Source organism: Neolamprologus brichardi, chromosome 11, assembly GCF_056152115.1.
Source record: "Neolamprologus brichardi isolate AB-2024 chromosome 11, ASM5615211v1, whole genome shotgun sequence".
NCBI lineage: Eukaryota > Metazoa > Chordata > Actinopteri > Cichliformes > Cichlidae > Neolamprologus > Neolamprologus brichardi.
Genome location: NC_142114.1, coordinates 19,514,953 through 19,541,028, shown reverse-complemented (window position 1 = coordinate 19,541,028; position 26,076 = coordinate 19,514,953). Strand labels below are relative to the sequence as shown.

The following is a 26,076-nucleotide window of genomic DNA, read 5'->3' as shown; positions in this document are numbered from 1 at the left end:
TTTACTAAAACTTCAGTTGTAAGCCATTGCTAGGTTTCTTGTCCTCAACGTGACAAGATTAATGTCTGAGCCACAAACACCAGAATTTTAGAGCTTTTAAATATTAAAGTATTTTTACTTTTAACAGAAAAAAAAGCACATAATCATGTTCCACAGACTTTATTTCAGCTGACTCAAGACAGACTCCTCACATAATCCTCTGTACAACACTGTTCCCTTCTTTGAAAACGAAAATACAAACACAATAAAAGTTATGTACAAAAATAAAGCATGTTAAAAAAAATTACAGAGATACAAGACACAACAATTTTAATGCTCATTTGGGCATGGCTGCTATAAATAGTGACAGTATTCATATGAGCTTTATTTTGCTGAACTATGCTGAACTACCCAAAAAAATGGAAAAAAAGAAAAGAAAAGAAAAACAAAACGCCAGTAGCACCATTCTGAGTTCGTCCACAACAATGTTTGCCATCCGAGCATGGATGACACCCCGATCTTGTGTTTCACATGAATTTTAAAGCCCCATGGCTCCGTGCAGTGCAAAAAAGTAAATCAAAATACTCCCGTTAACACAAACCAGTGAACATGTAAATCAATTAAAATAATGCTGCAAAACCTTTACAAACCTCTCACCAGGAGAACTTTCTAATGTAACACTTTCCACTGTTAATGAAATGTAACTGTTCATACTGTATTTATTTATTTTTAGTTAGACCATAGTTTGATTGGTGCATACAATCACCTAAGAAGGCAAGCTGCCATAAAAAAAAGGCAGCTTAATGAACCATCTCAACACCGACACACATTTAATGTGAACAAAAAATAATCATAAAAAGGACAATTTCTTCATTTTAATGGACGAGTTCTGTTAAGTTAGTGTAGTGTTGTGAGTGCAAAAACAATACTGAAAACATTATCCATCACAACTTCTCAATTCAAAACAACTCATGAAAGAAAATTCTAAATGTCACTTTAACATCTTCCAGGAGCTGCACCAAACACATTTCCATTAACACAAGTATTCAGTGTAAGCCATCTGACACACAGACAAGGCAAGAAGTGAAGGCAGACGAGCAAAAAGATGTATAACGTAACAGAGCAGGTGAATGCATATGCGGAAACATACTGAGTCTGTTTAACATAAACGTGTAGCTTAGAAGCCTGGCATATACTTAGCTACAATTAATAAATCATTCATATCGACTATGATATAAAAACCATCTCACAAGTAACTCAGACTTTTTTCCTGCGCTGACAATCAAAATGTTGCACATTATGCCGAAATCAAGTCTTTTGTTCTCAATGGCAATTCTGATTGTCACTTTTTGGGGGAGGGGGGTATAAAGCACATGTTGGTTCAAAGCAAGCACATGGTTTTACACCTTTGTTGGTCAATGAGAATAATTTTAACACGAGTCCAGCTTCAGTCTTCAGTCGCATAATCTGTCGAGTGCACTCATACCTCTTTAGTGATCACAGACACGATGTGACGAATTTTGCTGATACGTATAGCAGTTGTAGTGCATTCTAGAGACAGCTGGCTTGGTCATGTGAAGCACTGAAATACAGTATAGCAACACATAATAGAATAAAAGACACTTTAAATTCATTATACAGTATATGTACATCTCTTCAAAATGCTCAAGTTGCTCTTACTTTTGGATGTTGTCATTGCCTTGTGGCTATTTCTTTCAAAATTATTATATACCAAACACTTTAAAGACTTATTCTATCTCTCATAAAAATGTTACTTGTTTCTCTACATAGCCATAGTGGTCAGGTGCTGATGCCCCAGCAGCCCCTTGCGGCCCGCACCCGCTCCTGGATGCCCGCCTCCATTGCCGTGGCCACAGTATTCCTGTAGGTTCTGTCGCAAAGTAACCAGTGCGGAGCCCAGACAGGCGCGGTTTGGAGCCAAGACACCCCCCGGCAGCTGGAAGAGGACTGTAGCCACTCCAGCCATACCATCATCTGTGGGCTCCAGGGTAATGGGCCCCACCTTGAAGGAGGAATAGGAAAATCCCATAAGCTGAGAGAGGAAAGGGTCAGGACGGCAAAAGTGCTGGTAAGCGCTGTATGTGGATGGGTGGTGATGATGTGAGGCTGGGTTGCCAGCTGTGGTACTGGCATAATGATGGGTGTTCAAGTAGTGCAGTGGTAAATGCTGGCCGCTGTTGCCTCCTCCACCCAAGGTGAGGTGATGGTGGTGATGGGCTGTGGGGCCGGAGGATGGGTCATGTTTATAGGAGACAGGTCCTGCTCTGCCCCTCTGGCCAACCACCACTCCACTTAACTTGCTTGTGCGGGCATGAGCAAGCGACACAGTGCTGCCCCCTACCCCTCCACCAGATGAAGGCAAGTAGATGAGCTGAGGCTCCTCCGGCTCAAGGTATATAGTGAGCTTAGCAAAAGGCCTTGATGCCATCTTTGTCATCTCCTGAATGTGGCGACGCTGCTCCCGACGGAAGTCCAGGAACTGCTTAACCTTCCACAGGAGGACGCAGACAGACAGGAAGAGGAAAAAGCAGGAGAAGAAGACAGAGAAGAAGACAAAAAGGTCAATGTGGGCTTGGTCCTGTCGCAGAAACAGCAGGCCCTGGGACTCTCCTTGTCTCTCTTCAGTTCCAACACCTCTCAGAGCGATGTAAAAGCGACTAGATTTCAAGGAGTGCACCTCATGGGGGAAGGTGATCACCACGCGATCTCGAACACCACGGACAATCAGCACCGTCTGGGGTTTCCACACGGTGATATAGGTGATGAGTCCTTCAGCACGTTCCTCTCTAATTTCCCTTTCCACTCCTGGAGGTTTTGCTTGCAGGCTTTGGGAGAGCACAGAACCTGCAAAGTTGGATGAGGTGTTGGCAAACACCTTTATAGGGGACGGAGGTGAATCCTTTTCTGTCCCAGCAGTTTTTCCTGGAACTACAGATTCCTCCTCGATCTTGATGGTGTGAATCCCTGTGTATCGATCTACGTCCACAATGAAGGTGTCATGAGAGTTGGACACGTACACCTCCACCTCACCAAAAGTGACATCAATGGTGACCCGAATGTCCACATTGGTGAACTTTGGCTGGGCAGCAAAGAATACAGTGCGCCCCTTGGGCAGGTTGCGAATGGTGGGATCATGAAAGCAGTTGGTCTGCGATGTGGGGTCAAAGCAGCACTCTGCGTCCACATTAAACTGACGGTAGCACTGACGCCCATTCACTGGTGTACCATTGAAAGAATCCTTGCACTTTGCACACTAAATGAAAGAGTAAAACACAGAATTTAAGCATGTTTCATTCACTGACAAAAAAAAGAAAGAAAGAAAAATGTGGATTTCAACAAGTCAAAACTGTAAAAAGCGGAAACTGTGAACTCCAGCATGCACATACCTGTTGTCTGTAGCAATCTTTGCGATCACTCTGGGGGCTGCTGAGGCAGGAGGAGGTCTCTGTGTTGTTTTGGCAGGGGCAGCCTGTGCCATCGTGTTCATTGCATGTGTCTGCATGGCCATTACACTGACACCTGTGATGAAGAGGAGAAATTAACATTCGCTACAACTGTGCATGTATAAGCATTTCTCTTAATAGTAAAAGACACATCTGCTGATTATAACTGACAGACCAGGTACTGAGTAATCAAAATCACACATTAAAACTTGATATAATAACTTTATATAATAACACTCCAGTGACAGCTCAGCAGCAGATTTTACTCACTTCTCACACTTCCCCTGCAGCAGGAAGTAGCCGCTAAGGCAGCTCTCACACCGATCTCCTACGCTGTTGTTCTGACAATTTACACATACAGCATTCTCCTCTGTAGGACCCTCAGACACCCAGGACTGAATCTAATAGGAGGACAAAAAGTGACAGAACTTTAAAACTAAAGTGGTTTGTGTTTGTTTGTTGTTGTTTTTTTTAATATATTCACATACACAAACCCTCACGGATTTCAGTTACTTACGCTGTTAGGGTCAAGAGGATATAATTGTGGAGTTTCCTGTGCCTTCTTAAGTTCATCCCGGGATAGACACACAGCGCTGTTTCCCTTGCAAAATTCCCGACATGGATGGCAAGTGCCACCCCCTTTGGCAGAGCCCACAAACAGAGGCTTACACTTCTCACAATGTTTACCCTAGATTTGGGACATAGAGGAAACAAAGTGGATTACTGAATATGAAAAAGAAAAAAAAAACGTTTAAGGTGAATGTAGATTGTTATAAGCACTTACCATGGTGTTATTGTGACACTCCAAACAAACATCTGGTTTGTTAACACCAGCACAGTTGCTGTGTTTGTTGCAGCTGCACTGAGAGGAGCAGTTATCCCCTACAAAGCCAAAGTGACACTGGCAAACTCCAGGGGATGTGCATGTCCCATTCACACAGCCTTGTGCACACACTGGCTCACACTGACCAGAAATACTGCACAGAAGGACGCAAAAAGTGGAGATTTCAGTGAACCTCTTCAGTCACTATACAATAAAGTTCAAACTATCCTCTTATATTACCTGCTAAGTATGTAACCCTGTTTGCAGGTGCAGTGGTATCCTTGTGGCAGATCGTGGCAGTCCTGAGTGCTGTTACAGTTGTGATGACCGTTGGCGCATTCATCCTCCTCTGGACAATGGAGGAAAGACCAACTGCTGTTTGTCAAAGGGCAGACACCCTCACTCACACCTTTGGGGGGGGGGGGGGGGGGGGGGGGGGGGAGAGAGGGGGGGGGGGCACAGAAAGAAACAGAGGTATGCTGATAAATAACAAAACAATCCACTCACAACATGCTAAGATGCTCAGCTTCTTCAAAACCATAAATTTAACATTGTTCTCACCATCAAGTCCTCCCTGTAGGCAGCGTCCAGCCCCATTGCCCCCTCGAGAAGAACACCAACCACACTGAGGCCTAGCAATGCACTGGGAGCACTGAGTGAGCTGGGAGCACTGGGGAGAGCAGGAGTCTCCCCTAGAAAGCAGTCGACCGCACTGGCCTGCCTCACACCGGAGGGGCACAAAAGATGGGCTCATGCACTACAGGAAGGGGAAAGAGATTTGCTCAGTTAAATTAAAAGGAAAATAAATCAACTTAAAGTCCAACCATACAATCAGGGGTGGGTGATACAGCCTCAAAGTTCTGTCACAATATTTTCAGAAAACTTATGTTTTAATGATAACACTACAACATAAAAAATAAAGGAACACTTTAATGATGGTTGCGCACAGCAACATTTATAAGTGTAAGTAAATCAACTGCATTTTCTATCCTTCCTTCCAATGAGCTACTATCACTGATGCTAACCTTACCAATCTTCTAAAACAAGGTGCCAGAGGTAGCAGCAACATAGTACAATAGTAGTGACACAGCACCACATCCGGTGAGAGTAAAGTCAAACCTAAGCACAACAATTTAGTGAGTATAGTCTTAACCAGCTGGTCAAAGCCCCTTTCACCACAATCTATATTGCATCATATCTTCAGCCAAATAAAAGACAACTACATCCACTGTTTGGTCTTTCTGTCACGTGCAACCTACGAGTGAAATTAGCGAGTGCTACGGCGACACTGGGTAGAGTGGTTCTTTCACACTTTGACAGCACAACACTGATCGCTAATATTGCCCCCTTCACATCCTGTTTGCACTTCTTAGTGTTTTTTTGCTTCAACTGGTTGTTTCCACTTTCAGTTGGAACTATTTTCTTACATATTGAGCTTTGTTAGAGGTTGTTGAAGTAGCTCTTTTTTAAGTTATTCTTTAATTGCATTGTTATAGCAGTGATATTGTGACGTGACATTTTATATTATGCAGAATTTCATACTTTTGAATTCATCAAATCTTACCCGCTGCAGGGCCATGCTCCACACACAGTGCTGCCAGCCCCCATCAGACCCATTGGAGCTCAGACAAAGGCTGCAGTTATGGAGACTGTGGCATGGCGGAGGGCACGGCAGAGGAGGGGATGACTCCACCTGCATGGGTGAGACGTTGAGCAGAGCGTAGCTGAAACATGTCCAGTCATAAGTAGGATTCACACTCAAGATGCGCCTCGTTTCGCCTGGAGGAGAGGGGAAAAAAAGAGAAAGCGAAGGGGGTCGACATTTCTTATTGGAAAATATTTATTAATCAGAAAATTCATTTTCTGTAACACAAACACATCATCTGAACCTCGGTACCTGTGCGTTTGAACTGGCGAGTCCACATGCATTTTCCAGAAGCTGTACACTTGGGGCAGTCAGAAGCCTCACAGCTAGTCTCAGTGCAGTTGCTGGACAGGAAGATCTCTCTCTGGTTGATTCGACAGTCATGTACAGCTGTACAGCTGAGAGAGCTGCTGATACAAGCCCCCTCTGGACAATTTGTGCACCACTTACACTGTAAAACAGGCTGGGAATTTATTAAGAACAGACTTTAGTTCACAGTAACGGTCTCTCTTTGAGTGATTAACTGTGTTTGAGAAGGGGCATTACTTGTTACCTGGGATTGACTGGAAAATGTTTTAGGGTGTCGTGCAAGGCATTCACTGCATGTCTTGAGTCTGCGACATTGGTCTGGCTCACGAGGGGTTGGAGAACAGGGAGACTGTCCAGTAAAGCATCCCATTCTGATGGAAAACAAGGAACAGAAGTGAATGTCATATGCATTTTATTTCATAGCTGCACATAACTTCAAGCTCAGAGTTGCTGTCAAACAACGTGTTACCTCTCAGCAGTGTCAGAAGAAGCACAGCTCCCTCTACACCATATGCAGCTGCCTGTGGTGGTGTTGCAAGCCTCTGGTGTGGGAAGAAGGGCGCAGGGGTCAGAGGGCACAGACAAGGTTAGGAGTCTGCCAAGGGTGATGCCATTGAAGCCTCCTGACAGGAAGAGACGACCGCCCCAGCTCGTCATGGCAAGGGACACCGAACCATTAACCGGATCTCCAACAGCTGACACTAAAACAAAAACACGAGAAGAGATTAGCCTATGATGTTTTATGATTTACAAATTAACCTGCAGCTAGAAATGTATAGTTACCTGGTTGTATCCAGGTGTTACAGTTGATCTGGTACAGAGAGACAGAGTTACTGTAGTCTTCTGCTTCTGTCCTGCCGCCCACAATCACCATCGTGTCTTTAATCAGTGCAGCAGCATGGAAGAAACGGGACAGGGGCTACACAGGACAGAGATGACACAGCGGGAATACAGAAGTTATCTTTCTGAAGTGGATGGATGGATGTCAACTGCTTGGATTTTCCAACTTCTTACCTTAATACCCTGAGAGGTGGCCAGCAAAGACCAGGTGAGGTTGGGGTAATACAGGCTGTAGAGCTCAGCAGATGGCTCTACACTTTCCACGTGAAAGCGGTAGCCTCCAAAGACATAGATGGCATCAGTCTGTTCATGGTAGACTGCCGTGTGGCCATACAAACCTGATTCAAGAACAAAGCAAACAAAATAGGTTTATGTGCAATGAAAAGAGTGTTTAGAGCTATATTTGTCTCTTTTTAAAAAAACATTTTCACAATGTGATTCTGTATTGTTATAACAATAAGCAGTGCATCAGTGAGTTATTGACATTATAAAAGGCTTCAAAAACCTGTAGGTGGTGTGCCAGTGTGGGGGGCAATGGTCCAGTTTCCAGACTGAGGGTTGAACTCAAGTAAATGGTGATTGAAACCATTTTCAGGAGAGTAACCGCCAATCAACAGCACAGAGCAGTCTCGCCGTACAGTTAAAGTGTGACCTGCCACTGGAGGAAGCACTGTGCTCTGTCAGCAGAAGAAAATTAATTTGTTAAAGAAAAAAAAAAAAGATTTTTCACATATTCTTTATTTCCATATCAAGTCAGATATCAACCTTGTGCTCTCTCCAGACTAAACTGCTGAGATTGAGAGTCCAGGTATCCATGGAAACGCCGTCTTGTGTGACCCCGCCTACTACCAACATAAAGTTATGATTGGCTCCAGAGCCAGACTCATGACTCAGCATTGCAGAGGCGTGATGGTAGCGAGGGTTTGGCATCGACCCTTCTTCCACAGAGCTTGTCAACATTTGTGTCCAACGACGTTCCAACACAGAATATCTAAACCAACCAGAAGGAATTATTACACATACAGAGGCAACACTGCACTACGTGACTGTGAGATTACCTAACCAACTTGTTGCTGGATGCCTACGCCGAGATATAAGCAACAGGGTTATGTAAGTTTTATTGTTCCTATGCTACAGTCTGACAATATTAATATTATTATTATGCCAATAAAGCTGATTGTGATAGATTAAATTCAACATTCGTGTTACCAATTCTATTAAACCAAAATCAAAATGTAACTTATTCGGATCCAAAGTTGAACAAAGGTTTGTCCCAAATATGAACAAACTCCTTCAAGGAGTTAAACACATAACATTTTCACAGTAATAAGACAGAAGGTTTTCAGTAGTTTTCACAAATGGATGGGCTTGTTGCCTGATTGGCATTTTTCTCTCTGAGCAGTACAAATGTATTTCTACTACCATACCCATTCACCCATTCAAACACACATGCATTTGAGTGCATATAACCTAGCATTCATACACACTCACTCTGATGGATTCATCAAGTGCAACTTGGGCTTCAGTATTTTACCCAAAGATACTTTGACATGAAGACTGGAGTAGCCAGGTATCTAATCTGTCACCTTCCAACAGACAACCTACTTTAGCTCCTGAGTCACATGTGCCCCACCCTGAAACATGAATACTACTGAAAATTGATTCTTACAAGCGCTTTGTCTAAGCATTTATAGACTGCTGTTGCACTTTCTTACCTATAGACATTTCCCAGAATTCCCTCTGTCAGAGAAAGCCCTCCATACATCCAGAGGTTGCCCTGTGGTCCAGACACCAGAGAGTGTCCCATCCTGTGGAGGAACCTGTGGGCCTGGTTCTGTGGGGTGGGGGTGGGGTGGGGGTGGGGTGGGGGTGGGGGGAAGGAGCACAATGTTTATTTGTGTGTGCTGCGTTGTGTCAGCCATGCACACTTCAGGATTGTTCTCGTTCGTTTTTCTTTGGTCCTTACCACAGTCATCTGTGTGTCCAGTAAGGTTTCCCACACCAAGCTGTTGAAGTCTCGAGGAATAGAGCAGTCTGACCCAACCCAGCTCTCTGAGCACACGCACACTCCCAGGGACTAACACAAACAGAGTTATGCTGGTTAACGTTCTGTGTTTTATTTGATAATTTTTTTTAAAAACTGACTTCCTAAACAAAAAAACCCCTCAAAAACCAACCAACCAACCAAACAAACAAACAAACAAAAGAAAGTTAACAAAAAAAAGAAAAACACCAAAATTATCAAGTACACAACTAGAAATATGTTTTTATGAGCGTTACAAATAAAATAAAAATAAAAATGTTCCAGTATATTTAATTAAGTTTTACTTTTGACAAAAGAGACACTTGGAAATTTAAGAAAAGCAAACTTTAATTTTTTTTTTTTTTACAGCTCTTACTATATTACAAGTTCCTCTTCCTTCTGCTGTTCCACAATCCTGTGGGCACACTAGCTGGTCACAGTGTGGTCCCCCATATCCCTGAGGGCACTGGCAGAGCCCACCCTGGCACTGGGCTCCACCTGGACATACAGAACCATCTTCATCCTCATCAGAGCTCTGCTGACACCGTCGTACCCAGAAAGATGCATTGAAGCCTTGAGGTCTGTCTGAAGTGACGTTGGCTTCAAAGTAGACTGAGATCACACCTGGAGATAGATGAGACGCTTATACGATGCTGAGTGATTGTGTATATGTAAATTGGTTTTGTAGTCTAAACAGTGTATTTATTAATCAGTGAGTTAAGGATAAACCTGAAGTGGCCTCCACTGTGATAGGCTGAGTCCTCGTGGTGCCACAAAATGCTCCAATTAGATTGTGATCAGAATGTACGACTCCGTTACCCAGAAAACGAGGCAGGCCATCGAACACATAGACATACGAACTCTGAAAAATAAAGCATCTTGAATGTCATGAACACAGTTTCAGGTACAGTGAGCTGTTAAGTAATTTGTGTTTATTTGAACTCACTTTACAATGTGTATGAGAGTCTGGGTGTAGCGTGAGAGCTACTGGGGGGCAAAACTGTCTGGGCAGACAGGGTGCCAAGTTTTCAGTCACAGAGAGGACCCACAGGCAATGAGAAAGTCCACCTTTCCCCTCTGTGCCACTCCGCCACCCCAAAGAAGAGGACAGGGGAATAGTGGTGGAGGAAGTGGAGGACAGCAGGACAGAGCGGCCCTGGCACTGGCGGTAACATGTTCCATTGTTCCTAAATGGTACAGGATAACATAGACAAGTCACGATCACAGAATACACTGAAAATTGTCCAAGGAAATTATTTCTACTGAGCAAAATAGTGAAGATCTTTACCTGGGATCTCCATAGTAGCCAGGCAGACAGGACTCGCAGTGTGGTCCCTGAGTGTTGTGGGTGCAGTAACACTGGCCTGTCTGGTTGTGACAGTATCCCTGGAGAGAGTCGCCGTGTCCGTTACACTCACAGGGAACACAGCCGCTGCCACCAGCCAGGGCTGAGCCAAAACTACCTGGACGGCAGTGCTCACAGTGAGGCCCTGTAGTCCAGTCTGAAAGTGAAGCAAGTGAATGTTAACCAATAAACAACACGATAGCCTTTATCTATCAAACACCAAAATGCCTCCCACAGTTTCAGTTTTATGAATAGTGACTGAAATCAAATCACTATAATCCATTTATCAAAATCTGACCTTGGCATTCATCACAGATCCCTGGAGCAGTAATACATGTGGAGTGGAAGTTGCAGCCACAGTCAACATCACATTCTACACCACTCAGAACCAGAGTAGCGGGATCAGATGTCCAGCCCAGGGCGCATTCACACTCAAACCGTGGGCTGCCGCTACACTGGCCCTCACGACACTCATTGTAACAGCTGTGGGACGAAGGAAGATAACTCAATGAGCAAGACGAATAAAAAGATTTTATTAAGAGATTTAAAGAAGGAATTCGTGGATTACTGTATTTTAATGCACTTACGTTTGGTTGCAGTGCAGTGTGCCATCCCCTGTGAATCCTCTCTCACAATGGCACTCATATGAAGTGGGAGTGTTGATGCAGGTGGCAGAGGGGTGACAGTTGTGGAGGCCCAGCCTGCATTCCTCTACATCAGGACATGTGGGATAGGCCCAGATTGCATCTTGCTCTTCATCACTCAAATGCTCCAACTCCATCTCCATTTCTAGGGGGCGAGGTGGGGCTGAAGTTTGGGGTTCAGGGCTAGAGAAGCAAGAAAGTCAAATGTAAACTTGGACTGATATACTACACACACATCTGGCTATCAGTTTGTTCAGGATATATGTACAAGAAACATGATGAGAGATATCTCACTTTGCAGCCCGAGCTTCAGCCACAGCCACACTACAGTTATACACTGATGGATCATCCATTCCTGCCCAGTCTCCCCTCAAGCATCTGAAAAGAAGGGCAGAAAATATGAATTATACACAGAAATCACAATGACTGCTAACTTATGAGCAACCTGATACTATAAAGATTGCATTTGCCTTATATGCAATTCTGGGAATCTGTATACTTTTTTTGTGTTGTTATGGGTTTGCTGTACTTACTTTCCAATTGTGGGATTATTGTAGTCACCACACCAGCCACACTGAAAAGTCCTCAGGCACTCTGTACATGTGTTTAAAGCTGAACACTGCTTACACTGGGGAACTGAGTGAACACTGACAAGCAAAAAAAAAAAAAAGTATTTTATTATTGATTGCCATTAAAGGGTCAATTCAACCGTCTGGCAAAATCTAAATGTGTTGTTTCTTGTGTTTTTGTTCATCTAATGCGAGTACATTACTGCATGTGAAAGCATTTGGAAAATTAAGAAAAAAATTCTCTCTTCAGGGCTGCTGCTTCAGTACCTTCCACTTTTAATCAAATACTGGCCACTGCTTTTGATACCAAATCCAAAATCCTTGTTTTAAATTGAGTTTACATGAATACAGCCTCTCCGTGAATCGCTACCTTATCGTGGTGGAGGGGTTTGTGTGTCCCAGGGATCCCAGGGGCTATTTTGTCTGGGGGATTTTGCCCCCTGGTAGGGTCTCCCATGGCAAATTGGTCCTGGGTGAGGGACCAGACAAAGAGCGATTCAGAAGACCCTTATGAAGAGAACATCGAGGGAACAGTTTACCCTGCCCGAGATAGGGTTACCGGGGCCCCGCCCTGGAGCCAGGCCCGGGGAGGGTGCCCGAGGGCGAGCGTCTGGGCCTTAGTCCATGGGGCCTAGCCGGGCACAGCCCGAAGAGGAGACATGGGCCCATCCTGCCGCAGGCCCACCACCCGCAGGAGGCGCCATAGGGGTCGGGTGCATTGTGTGCCGGATGGCGGCCAGGAGCGGAGGCCCAGGAGCGGGCCCCGGCTGCCAAGACTGGCAATAGGGACATGGAATGTCACCTCTCTGGTGGGGAAGGAGCCTGAGTTAGTGCGTGAGGTTGAGAGGTACCAGCTAGATATAGTTGGGCTCACATCTACGCATGGCTTGGACTCTGGAACCAGTCTCCTGGAGACGGGCTGGACTCTGTCTCAGTCTGGAGTTGCCCCTGGTGAGAAGCGCCAGGCTGGGGTGGATATTCTAAGATCCCCTCGGCTTGCTGCCGGTACGTTGGGGTTTTTCCCGGTGGATGAGGGGGTTTGTTCCCTGCGCCTTAGGGTCGGGGAACGGGTCCTGACTGTCATCTGCGCTTATGCGCAGAGTGGCAGTTCAGAGTACCCAGCCTTCTTAGGCTGGGTACCTCTGGTGTCCACCAAATGGTGGACACCAGAGGTGAAGGGAGTCAACAGGCTGAAGAAGGAGTCCTATAGGGCTTGGTTAGCCTGTGGGACTCCGGAGGCAGCCGACAAGTATCGACGGGCCAAGCGGAATGCGGCTTGGGCAGTGGCTGAAGCAAAAACTCGGATGTGGGAGGAGTTCGGAGAGGCCATGGAAAAAGACTTTCGGACTGCCTCAGAGAGATTCTGGCAAACCGTCAGGCGTCTCAGGAGGGGAAAGCGGTGCTCTACCTGCACTGTGTATAGTGCTGGCAGAGCAGTGCTGGCGGAGCAGTGCTGGCGGAGCAGTGCTGGCGGAGCAGTGCTGGCGGAGCAGTGCTGGCGGAGCAGTGCTGGCGGAGCAGTGCTGGCGGAGCGCTGCTGACGTCGACTGAGAAAATTGTCAGGCGGTGGAAGGAATACTTCGAGGACCTCCTTAATCCCACTGACACGTGGGATGACCCGCCAATTTCTGGGGGCGAGGTCACTGAGGCAGTTAAACAACTCCTTGGTGGCAGAGCCCCTGGTGTTGATGAGGTCCGCCCCGAGTTCCTGAAGGCTCTGGACGTTGTAGGGCTGTCCTGGTTGACACGCCTCTACAATGTTGTGTGGAGATCAGGGGCAGTACCCCTGGACTGGCAGACCGGGGTGGTGGTCCCCATCTTTAAGAAGGGAGACCAGAAGGTGTGTTCCAACTACTGGGGGATCACACTCCTCAGCCTCCCTGGGAAAGTCTATGCCAGGGTGCTGGAAAGGAGAGTTCGTCCGCTAGTCAAACCTCGGATATAGGAGGAACAGTGCGGTTTTCGTCCTGGTCGCGGAACACTGGACCAGCTCTTTATCCTCTCAAGGATACTTGAGGGTGCATGGGAGTTTGCCAAACCAGTCTACATGTGTTTTGTGGACTTGGAGAAAGCATTCGACCGTGTCCCTCAGGGTGTCCTGTGGCAGGTGTTGCGGGAGTATGGGGTGTCTGGCCCATTGCTAAGGGCCATTCGATCCCTATGCAACCATTACAAGAGCTTGGTTCGCATTGCTGGCAATAAGTCGGACTCGTTCCCGGTGGGTGATGGGCTCCGCCAGGGCTGCCCTTTGTCACCGGTTCTGTTCATAATTTTTATGGACAGGATTTATAGGCACAGCCAAGTGGCGGAGGGCTTTCACTTTGGTGGCCTCAGAATCTCATCTCTGCTTTTTGCGGATGGTTCTGTTGACTTCATCGGGTGAGGGCCTCCAGCTCGCACTGGAACGGTTCGCAGCCGTGTGTGAAGCAGCGGGAATGAGGATCAGCACCTCCAAATCTGAGGCCATGGTTCTCAGCCAGAAAAGGGTGGAGTGCCCACTCCGGGTCGGGAATGAGTTCCTGCCCCAAGTGGAGGAGTTCAAGTATCTCGGGGTCTTGTTCGTGAGTGATGGGAGAAGGGAGCCGGAGATCGACAGACGGATTGGGGCTGCGGCTGCAGTGATGCGGACGCTGCACCGGTCCGTCGTCGTTAAGAGGGAGCTGAGTGTAAAAGCGAAGCTCTCAATTTACCGGTCGATCTACGTCCCTACCCTCACCTATGGCCATGAGCTGTGGGTAGTGACCGAAAGAACGAGATCGCGGATACAAGCGGCAGAAATGAGCTTCCTCCGAAGGGTGGCTGGCCTCTCCCTTAGAGATAGGGTGAGAAGTTCGGCCATCCGGGAGGGGCTCAGAGTAGAGCCGCTGCTGCTCCACATCGAAAGGAGCCAGCTGAGGTGGTTCGGGCATCTGACAAGGATGCCTCCTGGGCGCCTCCTGGGTGAGGTGTTCTGGGCATGTCCCACTGGGAGGAGGCCCCAGGGCAGACCCAGGACACGCTGGAGAGATTATATCTCTCGGCTGGCCTGGGAACGCCTTGGTGTTCCCCCGGATAAGCTGGAGGAGGTGGCTGGGGAGAGGGAGGTCTGGGCCACTTTGCTTAGGCTGCTGCCCCTGCTACCCAGCCTCAGATAAAGCGGATGAAGATGGATGGATGGAGGAATACAGTGACCAAATGAAAGGGTGCTTGCTGCTATTAGCAGAAATTACACTCACAGCTGATTATGAGGTGAAAGTTGCAATTTAAATTGAAGTGGAGTTGTTAGTCTGTGTTGACCTGGCCAAGCAAGGGAAATACTACTACTAGTAGTAGGGATGCACCGATACCGGTATCGGCCTCAATACCACATTTTCTAAAGTACTCGTACTCGTTAAAAGTCCCCCGATACCGAGGACCGATACCACGGTCTGAGACCTGTCTATGTTTGAGCGGCATGTAAGGGGTTAATCACAGGCGCCGAGTGCCCGCCCCCAGGCCCCGAGTGCCCGCCCCCAGGCCCTGGCTGCAGCTCAGAGCGGGGAGAAGGCAAGGCGAGACATATCAGCCGTGTGGAACTATTTCAAAGTGAACGAAGACGCGAAAACAAAGGCGGACTGCAAATTGTGCTCAGCGAAATTGTCCAGAGGAGGCTCAAAAGGTAGCGCATTTAACACAAGTAATTTAATTAAGCACCTAAAATCCCAACACAACGAGTACAAAGAGTTTACCCACGCTTCTTTAGCCATGCTTATTAGCACAGAGGAGCATAGCTGATGCTATAGCAGTGGGACGGAAAATAGTTGGGCATTTTAAACATTCCGCCTTAGCCTACTCCCGCCTCGAGGACATTCAGGGACAGCTCAACCAGCCAATAAAGAGACTGCAGCAGGACGTACAGACGCGCTGGAACAGCACGTATTACATGCTCCAGTCCCTCATTGATCAAAAGCGAGTGCTGGGCGTGTATGTGTCCGAACTCCCTGACTATCTCACCGCTCACCAATGGGCTCTTATGGAGACGACTGTTGCCATCATCGCCCCCTTTGAGGAACTAACTAAAAAAGTGAGCAGCTACGACACACTAGCCTCTGATGTCATCCCAGCTGTGACTGTGCTAGTGAGACTTCTAAACAGAGAAACAGACGAACAAATTTAAAATTAAATTTTGTTTTTTTATAATTATTTATTCTGTAATATGTTGCATACAACATGCTTTTCATTTTAAATAAATGTTCTTAATTCCAAACTAGTGCCTTGTTTGTTTGTTTTTTGTTAAATTATAGGACTAAAGCTGTTACCTGCAAATTTAAATCATGTTTTTATTAAGTACTCGGTATCGGTATCGGCGAGTACTGAAATGTAAGTACTCGTACTTGTTTCCAAAAAAGTGGTATCGGTGCATCCCTAACTAGTAGTAGTAGTACTACAACTCATAATAATAAGGCTCAGAAAAAGCAATATGAACTTATTTTCCATTAGACATAGTAAGAGGTAAATTATAAATAAGACAGGTACAAGCAGGAGCCCTGACCAGCAGTAGTCTTAGGGATGAGCATAAGAACATAACTTGAATTTTTAGAGGCAGTCAAACACATTTCATCATTTCACAGGATAAAAATACAGTTAGAACAGTCTTGAAATGTCAGAGCCAATTATGTAATGTCAGTCCAACTGTACAGTTGCTAACACCCAGAAAAAGGCAAGGAAACCTTTGGACAAATGAAGAGATGAGAGCGCGTAACCAGGGAAACCACTTAAATGCCGATGACTATGGTTTTTAATTTTTGCTATATAACTTTGCACTGTCCACTTTCTGCTGGGACTAATAACGGTTATCTTATCTTACAAAATACTTAATATGATGATTTTACTGACTTACTTACTCTTAGGTATCCATGAGTCATTTGATTATGTTAAGCATGGCTTTACATTTAAAATGTAAAAAAAGAAAGTGATTATAGTCATTACAGCATTATAGACATAATAATAAATACTATATTATTATAGTATTTATAATGATTATAAATAAAACAAAAGGAAAAAACAAAAATATCTTAACAATGTTCTCATCTTACCTGTCATACCAATCCCTACATTCTCCATAGGGATACTTTGTGAGGTAGGCAGCAAAATAGAAGCAGGCTTGAGCAGATTCACACCACGCACACTGGCTGGAGTTGGAAAGGCATTCACCACACGTCTTTCTCCTGTAAAAGAAAGTGAAAGTAGAGTAGAAAAGATGAGCTGCAGATGTTTGTATAACCTAAAATAATATCTAAAATGAATATTATTTTTCAACTTACTGGTTGCACACTTTAGGACACCCCCTTGGATCACGTATGGATCCATCTACTCTTCCTCGCCGACTGCACTGGTAGTCGCCTTTCTTGCTGGAGTTTATCTGCCACTCACAGTAAGGGTCCTACAATCAAAGTTAGCACAGCATGAGTCAAGAATACAGTTATGGTATACAAGTCAGAATAATGACAGATAATGTCAGTTTTTATGTGTATCTGTGTTGTACCTGAGTACAAGCAGAGCAGTCTCTATATTCTTCACACATGGTGCAGTGCTGGGGTGCTAACAGCAGATGGAGCTGACCTTCCATCTTCCCTTCACTGTTCTGGCCCTCAGGGCAGGGTTCGAGGTCTGGGCTGTCACGCAGCAGACAGCGGGACAAAGACGGGCACCAGCCACAAGACTGGTCTGACAGACAGGCCAGACAGGACATGTACCCTGAGCAGGAACCTGAGCGGTACGGCTCCGAGAATAGGAAGGAGATCTCCTAGAAGGAGATATCACAAGATATAAAGGAAAGGGTATTAAAACGATGCTTTTGTTTCATGATCTAAGAAAAATCACAAAGGAATTTTGCATAAGTTAGTTTTGCTGTTGAAGTTAAACTCACACTTCCTCCAGGCAACGTTCTGTTCCAAATCAAGGCCATCTCACTTGTTTGTCCTGAGCCCGAGTTGTTCAGGTAGCCCTCCGCCTGAACAAGGTAATGGTTTCCCCGAGTGAGGTTAGAGAAAAGTCGACTCCCATCTGGTCGAGTCAGGAGCTTCAGCTCCTTTTCCTGCTGAGCTGCCCAGTGACCCACCACCTCCTGATCAGCAAATGGGTTCACAATATATACAAAATTGGACATGAGGAAAATATAGATAAAACAATAGTGTTTAATAACCATATTGAGCCCTGGGGACAAGGATATTGGCTTTCACCGACAATTCTTAAGCATTCCAACAGTTCCAAGGTTTGGCCATATGAAATTATTTTAATTTATTATCAAATCTACTACAAATAATCCTCTAAAGAATTATGCTGTAAAGAAAGAGACAAAGGAATTCCAGCTGACATGCACTTCTCCTCACCATCTGGCTGGAGTTGGGTCCTGTTGCCATTCGAGCCTCAAAGTGAAGCCTCTGGATGCGAGCCCACATGGAGACTGTCTCTGTAGGGGGGGGTGCAGGTGGAGGCCCGCCCCACAATGGGTGGACAAACCCCCTAAACTGTAAGGCTACGTCCATTTCTGTGGTGGGGCCAAGCATGATGGTGGCGCTGCGGAGGATGGTTACCTAATGTGAGGGGTGAAGAGGATGGAGGACAGTGGAGGATGATGGAAGTGGAAACACATCAACAGAGGCACTATTCTCTACTAACTGCTCCACAAAGTCTCACAAACTACTTGAACAAAAATATCCTTTCTACCCAAAGCAAACAGAAAAAAAGAAAAAGAGACATGACGAGGTTAAAAAGCATAAAGCACAAAGAAAAACTAACAAAAAGAGAATCATTATATCCAAGCTCAAATGCAATATTGGTGGCAGGAAGGAGGAGTAAGTATAAGCAGAGAGGGAAGTAGTTACAGGCTCAACTGGTAAAGTCAATACATTTGGACTCCGTACCTGGTCAGGCTGGGAGTCGTTGCGGGGGTGCTGGAAGGTGAGCAGGTGCAGTCCCGGGACATAGTTCTCGGTGCGACAGGAGTGGAGGGAGGTTAGGAAAAGGGTACGCTCCCCCCACCAGCCGTACGCCCCTGAGATCTGGTCCACACGGCACGCACTTCGCTCTGTGAGACCGAGAGGGAAAGGTCAGCACATGCACAAAAAAAACCCTAAAATACCCCCACACATCGGGCCTCTTAAATCTCATATTACAGCAGCTTTCTACTGTGCACTACTGTACTGAAATGAATGTAATTGGTGACTCTTGTTTGACGTGTGTTCTGAAGGAGTAAAATGACCTCACTGCACCAGAAGTATGTGACTAGACAGGCGAGTCAAACTGTGGTTTGAGGAACCTGTCCAGTCTCAGCTGGGTATAGCCAAGTCACTGTACTTCACCTCTGAAACACACCAAACACGAGTCAATTACGTCCCTCCCATGTCAACTCCCAACATCATTTTCCAGTCTTGACCCTTTTCGTCTGCCCTCATTCCTCCCTCCCTGGGTCTCACCTGACACTGGTAGGCAGGACTCATTCTGAACACACCAGCCAAATTCACCAGGGGCACGGGCCAGAGAAGCTGGAGTGCCACTGAACACCAGACAGGACTGGCAGTCAGACAGGAAGCGAGCAAGGCCCAAGCAACCAGTACTTCCACACTGCGACCAGAAAACAGAATTTGCACTTTAGCTATACCTAAACAAACAGTCTGAAAAGGAAAGGATTAGATTTCTGAAAATGTGAAAATGTAAAAATGGATCCCCCCCCAAAAAACATAAAACAGGCATTGTTACAATTTAACAAAAAGTCTGAGAGAAGCGTTACCGGGTTAGTGGGCTGGTACTCTCGACAGCGGCCTTCACACCAGCTGCACTCTGGGTTCTTCAGGCACATATTTTCATCTACTGCCTCAGCACAAACAGCATCCTGATGATGAAACAAACAAACACAACAATTTCAATGCTACTATATCCTCTTGATCAACATAATTTTCAACCAGTGAGATTCTTCCAGCCACAGACAGTCTTCCAAATACGATTGGTTTACAGCGCTTTCACTCACCCTGTCACCTTGGTCGCTACTGACAAAAAGGGGAACTTTGTAAGCCACAAGGTCTCCACGCGCAACGCCACTGTAACCTCCAGCAACCAGCAACACTCGTCCCTCCATCACTGCAGCAACATGTGAGTAACGCCCCCTCACAGCGTCGCCACCTTGGAAAAATATGAAAGCTCTGTGACCACTACACATGCAGAGGTAACAATCACTAAGATAGGTGGTGTTTAAAATGGACCCTAAATAAATAAACAAATGTAAAACAACAACAACAAAAACCGCAACTGCATGTGCCTTCGCATTTCAGAGTTATGGCAAGAGGCTACCCACTCAGGAAAAAACTGAAGATGGTGAAAATAAAAAAAAGTTGAAAAGGTCTAAAATAGTTTGAGAAGTGAAAATAAACTTGTGCATCTGTGCAACCTGCTCAGATCTCAAACAGATTTTAGCCCAAACCCTTCTGATTGTCCTTACAAATATGCTCACCATGGAGCATAAAGACATTTAGTGTTTATTTCATCTACATATACAAAGTGGACTTTATTTGGCTGTCTAATCACAACCATTTCAAAACCAAATAAAATATAATGTGTTAGAAAAATAAATAAAACAAGGAAGGTGGAATCTAGAAGTCGGCTGTTTTGTTCACTTTCATACTCACTGAGTTTCTCCTTTGCCGAGACCCACTGGTGACAACCCAGATGGTAGAAAAAGATTTCCTCGTCATAGCACTTTTCCTCATGGAAATGAATATGCACATTTCCTCCTGCAAGACAAACAAACAGATATAAATATAAACATGGCTGGACTGATTACGAAACAAACTCTGCTAATTATCTCAGGACTCACCGTAGACAACCATGTAGTTTCCGATGACAGTGGCTGAATGGAAAGCTCGCTCTCTTGGGCCAGTTGCTGCGAAACGCGAACGGAAGGATGTCCAAAATCGTCGATCCACATGGAACACGTCTGTTTTGTTCACCCTGACACTAAACCTAAGAAACATATAGAGTATGTATATTTCTATTGTCTATAAAGATGCCGTTTTTTAAAAATCCCCACTTCCTGGATTTTTCTGAAGAACTTAACTAACTTTGTGTAGCAAGTTATCACAAAAGAATTAAATCTTGGGATAAAATATTTCTTATTATGTTGGGATCCACTGGTTAAAAATTGGTCCAATACTGACTTAAAAAGCTAAAATGGACATCAATGACAATGAGCCAGTCTAGGGAACAGATTGTGTGTTGTTTACACCAAATGTCAGCAACAGTGCATCACTAGCAGGAGGGATTGATAAAATAACGTAGACTAAACTAATAGTATAATTAATAAACTTAGGAAATCAATGTTTAAGTGAGTGTGATGTGGTCTTATAGATAAAAGACAGATTCCCACTCTCCTCTCAACCTCTACCTTCTCATATATGAGAAGGTACATACCTGGCAGTGGTAGGCCTGTGCCCTCCATAGACAAGCAATGTCCTGGAAGGGCTGTGGAAGACCATGGAGTGCCCAGCAGTGGCAGGTGGCTTCCCACCTGTGGGCTGAACCGTCTCCCACCGTCCAGAGCCATGCAGGCCGAACCGATACAGAGTCGAGGAAAACATATCCTCCTCAGTACGACCTGGAAAACAATTTTGGGTTTGTTTGTTTCTTAGTGGATTAAAAATGCTGATATAAAAAAAGACAAAGTGCAACGTGACAGCATACATGTGAACTCACCTCCAAACACATAGAGATAACTGTCTACTATAGCCGCAGCGTGATTAGCCAGTTTAGGAGCACCACGTGAAGTGGAAAAGCCAAGCTGTTGCCAGTCATCATTGAGAGGCCGATACATCCACACATCATTGGCCAGGGAGCCGTTGGCTAGCTCTCCTCCAAAGATAACCATTTTACCCATATACTCTACTGCTGTGTGGGAATGACGAGCCACCTGACAGAGTAGGAGAGCCAAAGAGAGCACGAAGGAAAGGAATACGATTGAGATGTTAAACAAAAAAAATGAGAATGCTAGAATTCCCATTGACTATGTTTACATGTGCAAACAAATAGGATTAAAATAAAAGTGAATAGATTTCTACAAACTGCAATAAACTTATTTCTATAAAAACAACAAATGCACATTTGGTAAATGTAAAAATAAATTCTTAGACAGTTACAACATTATTGACAAAAAAAATAAGCAAATATTCTTGACTTTATCGATTTACCTTGTTTTTAACAATCAATCAGGAGAGTGTAATACTCTATCACCACAAAGTGGCATTAAATAAATATGGTCAATCAGCACTGAACAACAAAAAATAAATAAATAAATAAAGCAAGAAAGGCATGTTAAAAGTTTTGATATCCACAAGTATGCTAGGATCTACTTAAATTCAAGTGATGGAAATTTTAACACTAGATGGTGACCTTAAGGATCTGTGCAGATGTCTGCATGTCTGCCAGTCTTTTGTTACTGGATGACTGCATCACAGAGCACTAGCTACCATGTGCCCTTCAGCCACACTTCAAATAAGTGTAAGAGGTGCTAACTGTCAAAAACTGGTTAAACGGCTGTGCCATGGTGAGATTAGGTCGTACGTTTGGACAGTAACCAGAGAGAAGCATAAAATAAAATGTTTAAAAAGTGTGAAGAATGGACTGCATTAACTGAGTTGTTGGAGTGAATAATTTAAGCATTTGTATTAGAATTTTACAAATGATATTAAACAGCTGCAGAGACCAACTTTGTGAGACTGTTATATTTCTGCTTTAGTTAGTTAGATGTTTCTGTTTTTTAAGATTTTGCATTTAGGCTATTGCAATAAATGGCCATAAGTAAATGGATAAACTAGCATTAAGTTATAAGTAATAGTAATAGCTTTTGCCTTTAATCCTTCTCTATAGTTTTAATATTGTCTTTTAAAGTTATTTTTAGATATGTAATATAGAATGAAACAATAAGCTTATGAGTCTTAATATATCTTAAAAAGAAATCCTGATTCCAGAGTTGTTCCTGAGTTCCTGGTTGTCAGAGGATAAGTTGGGGCCTGACAAGTCATTGAGAGAAAATCTTGGAGTGGATATCTTTGAATCCATTCTCCTGATTGAGGAAACTACATTTCTTGCCTACATGACATTTTGAGGATCAATTTACTGTAAAGTGCTGACAGTAACTTGGACACTTGTTTGCATAGAGAATGACAAAGCAAATACAATAGCAGAAGGAAAGAAAAACAGCACATGTTTGAGTGTATGTTCACTTACAGGTGAATGACCATAAGACCTGCTTTCCCATTGGTTGGATGTGAAATTGTATTTGATCAAGTCACCAAGAGCTCTGTTCAGATCAAATCCTGCAAAGAAGATAAGCAAAATATTATTCAAACAAGGCCAATAATGAGATATGAGACTGATGACTCAGACATCGGCATTCAGCTCTAACAAAGACATCAATATCACTGATGGTTAATATGTAACACAGTAACAAATTGTGTTGAGTTACGATTATTAACATATACCAAAGAATCAAAGTCAAAAACCTTGCCATTGTCTTGTGTGTTAAAAATGTTTTTCTAAGCAAAAAAATTGTGTTAGTGGAATTTAACTGTATGTTGCTCTTACCGCCAAACAGGTACATGGCTCCTGTGGAGGAGAGGTACACGCCTGCAGAAGCTGTCCTGGGAGGTGTGTAGGGGTTTTCTTCACTCACACGCCACCACTTCCCTGCACCGCTGTCATTATAGAGACCAAGCTGGCAGTTTTGACCCACGAAGCCTGGCTTACACAGACAACGCTCTCCTTTCTGAAAAAATAAATAAATGAATGAAGTTAAATATGAAAAGTTTCATCACGGCACACAAATGAATAACCTAATCAGGTTGAGAAACGCGTTACTGTGCGACTATAGTATATATTTTTTGTGTGTGTTCATTTAATCGTCCCTATCCCTACTCTTACCTTGTCACACTGGCCGTTCACAGAACAAGCTTGAGTGCACAGAGGGGTTGTACATGAGGGCCCACCCCAACCCTGATGACAATGGCACTTTGATGTAGAGGAATCACAACGACCATGACCGCCACACACTCCAGGGCACAAAGAGAAGGTGTAAGTTGCATTGAAACCCAGTAGGTTGTAATTAGCGTCACTGAAGAGGTGAAGCAGCATCTGGAACACAGTTTAAGAGTGAACACAAATTAAGTTAGAATTCAATGCTAATGAAGTGTCAAGAATCATCCTGACCTTTCAGCTGTGGTATCTTTTCTTGGTTACCTTGCCAGACTTTGCTTCAACGGGCTGGGGCAACGTGTGGCCACTCAGACTGGCTAGTAGGGGGCTTTGGTAGGAGTCCCCATCATACACAAAAAGGTAGTCATAAGTGCACTCTGTGTTCATGAAGGTGAAATTCAAGACAATGCGGTAACTGTTGTTGGGAGCTGGAAGATATGAAGAATTAGATAAATATCACTTTGAATAATCACAGAAAACAACAAAACATAATGACAAAAAACCATTTTCTCCACCTTTGATGAGCCACTCGCAATTCCCATTGACAGAGTAATTTCCTGCTCCATCTGTCACATAGCCAGGTGGTCCCCTCAAAACCTGCCTGTGGCCCTTGCAGTCCCCTGCCTGGTACACAGGCGACTTGGCCAACAGGAGAACCACCAGGATGAAGGAGACAGGGAGGGGGGAGGCCATCACTGGCACTGCCTGAAAGATGGAAAGGGAAAGAGCAAGGTGGGAATCGGTTGGTGTTGGTCTCCTAAGAACAAACCTTGAACATTTGCAGCACATATGAAGACCAATCTCTTAAGTTTCGTTTATCGACCACATATAACAACTGAACGATCCGATCTGGGTACAAGGGAACGTCCCTTATGGACATCAAAGCGCAATCTTCGTCCCCCTAGTTGTTCTCAGGTCTCGCTGAGCATTCTTATGCCGCTGAAAGGGTCCAATTTAAAGCGCTATGACTCATATGTAAACTGCAATGCCATTCACCCTGCAGCAACAACCAATCAGGCTTAATGGTCAGATTACAAGGATTACTACAAATTGCCAGACTCAAGAAAAGCTACTGCAAAAATTCTTATGCTGATGTTGCTAACGTGCACAGGGAAGTAGCTCGGAAACATTACGACTCCAGAAATCATACCACACAAACATCAAGGTGAAACGACGATAATCCACATCTGCAATGTTACATTAGAATAGCACACAACACAGTTTAACTTTTATTATCTGAGTTTCTTACAACAAACTAGCCAAAGGATGAACCTACGACAATTAGCAGCAAGGGTCTCTGCAGGCTATCACAACAAAGCTAACGAAAGGGTAGCTAAGCTAAGGTAGCAAACGGAATACAGTTAATCTGAGCCCATCAGTTGGTATAAATAACACTTACCATTTCCCGTCTCTTTGTTCGCATGGTGGTTTACATTTTCGGCAGGCCTTTAAACGTCAGTTACTGCACGAGCTAACTAGCGAGGGCTGCAAACTGACCGCTGGCTAAATTATCCAGTCGATACTAAATTGGATTCACTGCAGAGCGCTACAGCATTCTGCTCTGCTAGCCTGTCCGCTAGCTAGTGGTAGCGGCTCGGCCAAATCCAGATGCGCAATCGTTGGTTGCTGCAGACCCTAACAGAATCAGTCATTCTTGAGAGTAATTCTTCATTATGTAATAACAAAATTGTGGTACACCTCGGGGAACTGCTTGCAGCTATCAGCGACACGTTTTAAAAGCATCGACGCTACACCTGCGGACCATGTTGTGGTGAGAAGCCAGTGTTTTGGTGCTTTTTGGTAGGCGAGCAATAGCCAACGGTGACCAACACAAAGACAGTGCAGCGAATAACCCATCCCACTACTGCCACCCAGCGGAGACAATCAAGGTTTACACTTGGATCTTGTGTAAGCCATAAACGGAGGATTGTTTATGAAATATTTTATTCATTATTTATGTCATTTATTTGTGGATAAAGTGAATGCCTTTAGAGGTTCAGCAGCGGATCATCTATTTGCATCTTCCCCCATTGCTGTCTCACCAGCCGTTTGCCTTCATTGTACATCCATTATTCGTCTATGTGCTCTTCTTCTTTTCCTCCTGACAGCTTCATATTCAACCTTCTCAGTCCAATACATCCAGGATCCCTCCTCTGCACTTGTCCAAACTGCTCAGCCCAAGCTGTTCTTCTCAAAAATTAATTTCTAAACTTGTCCATTCCGGTTGCTCTCAAATGTTGCCATCTTCAGCTCTGCCTCCTGTGCTTTTGGTCAGAGCAACACAGGTCTCACTACCTTATTCTGAACCTTCTCTGTCTCTTACCTTTCTGTCACAAATTACCCCTGATTCTTATCTCCAGCCCGGACTCTCTTCACTGCTCTTGTGCAGACCGTTGATGTCAGGTATTTAATCTCATCTCCCATCACTACCTCTACTCCTTGCATCTACACTGCTA

General features: G+C 44.6%; 1 protein-coding gene across 1 annotated transcript; it reads right to left on the bottom strand.

The window, feature by feature from the left end:
- Positions 1-143: 143 nt before the first annotated feature.
- On the bottom strand, positions 144-25,462 carry megf8 (multiple EGF-like-domains 8). Its single transcript, XM_087848284.1, has 44 exons — positions 25,020-25,462; positions 24,136-24,325; positions 23,885-24,048; positions 23,570-23,779; positions 23,234-23,414; positions 22,877-22,965; positions 21,347-21,560; positions 21,065-21,248; positions 20,472-20,617; positions 20,284-20,388; positions 19,629-19,780; positions 19,392-19,493; positions 19,078-19,225; positions 18,526-18,689; positions 17,992-18,195; positions 17,529-17,726; positions 17,145-17,405; positions 16,924-17,042; positions 16,696-16,827; positions 11,606-11,719; positions 11,367-11,450; positions 11,016-11,255; positions 10,727-10,911; positions 10,372-10,585; positions 10,030-10,270; positions 9,813-9,945; positions 9,460-9,707; positions 9,027-9,137; positions 8,776-8,894; positions 7,826-8,051; positions 7,566-7,737; positions 7,235-7,398; positions 7,004-7,139; positions 6,690-6,921; positions 6,465-6,591; positions 6,164-6,374; positions 5,831-6,045; positions 4,828-5,023; positions 4,507-4,675; positions 4,228-4,420; positions 3,961-4,131; positions 3,714-3,844; positions 3,387-3,519; positions 144-3,253 (listed from the first exon to the last, which is right to left on the bottom strand). Exons 1-44 carry the CDS (start codon positions 25,041-25,043, stop codon positions 1,763-1,765), a joined length of 8,643 nt encoding a protein of 2,880 aa, XP_087704410.1. The 5' UTR covers positions 25,044-25,462; the 3' UTR covers positions 144-1,762.
- Positions 25,463-26,076: the final 614 nt, after the last annotated feature.

Bases quoted from the DNA above. Each gene is read 5' to 3' on its own strand.
- megf8 (XM_087848284.1), bottom strand. From the start codon at position 25,043: ATGCGAACAAAGAGACGGGAAATG. The intron at 19,781-20,283 runs GTGAGTATGAAA...TATTTTTCCAAG, and splicing joins CTCGGCAAAGGAGAAACTCA to GTGGCGACGCTGTGAGGGGG. The intron at 17,406-17,528 runs GTGAGTTTAACT...ATCTCCTTCTAG, and splicing joins GAACGTTGCCTGGAGGAAGT to GAGATCTCCTTCCTATTCTC.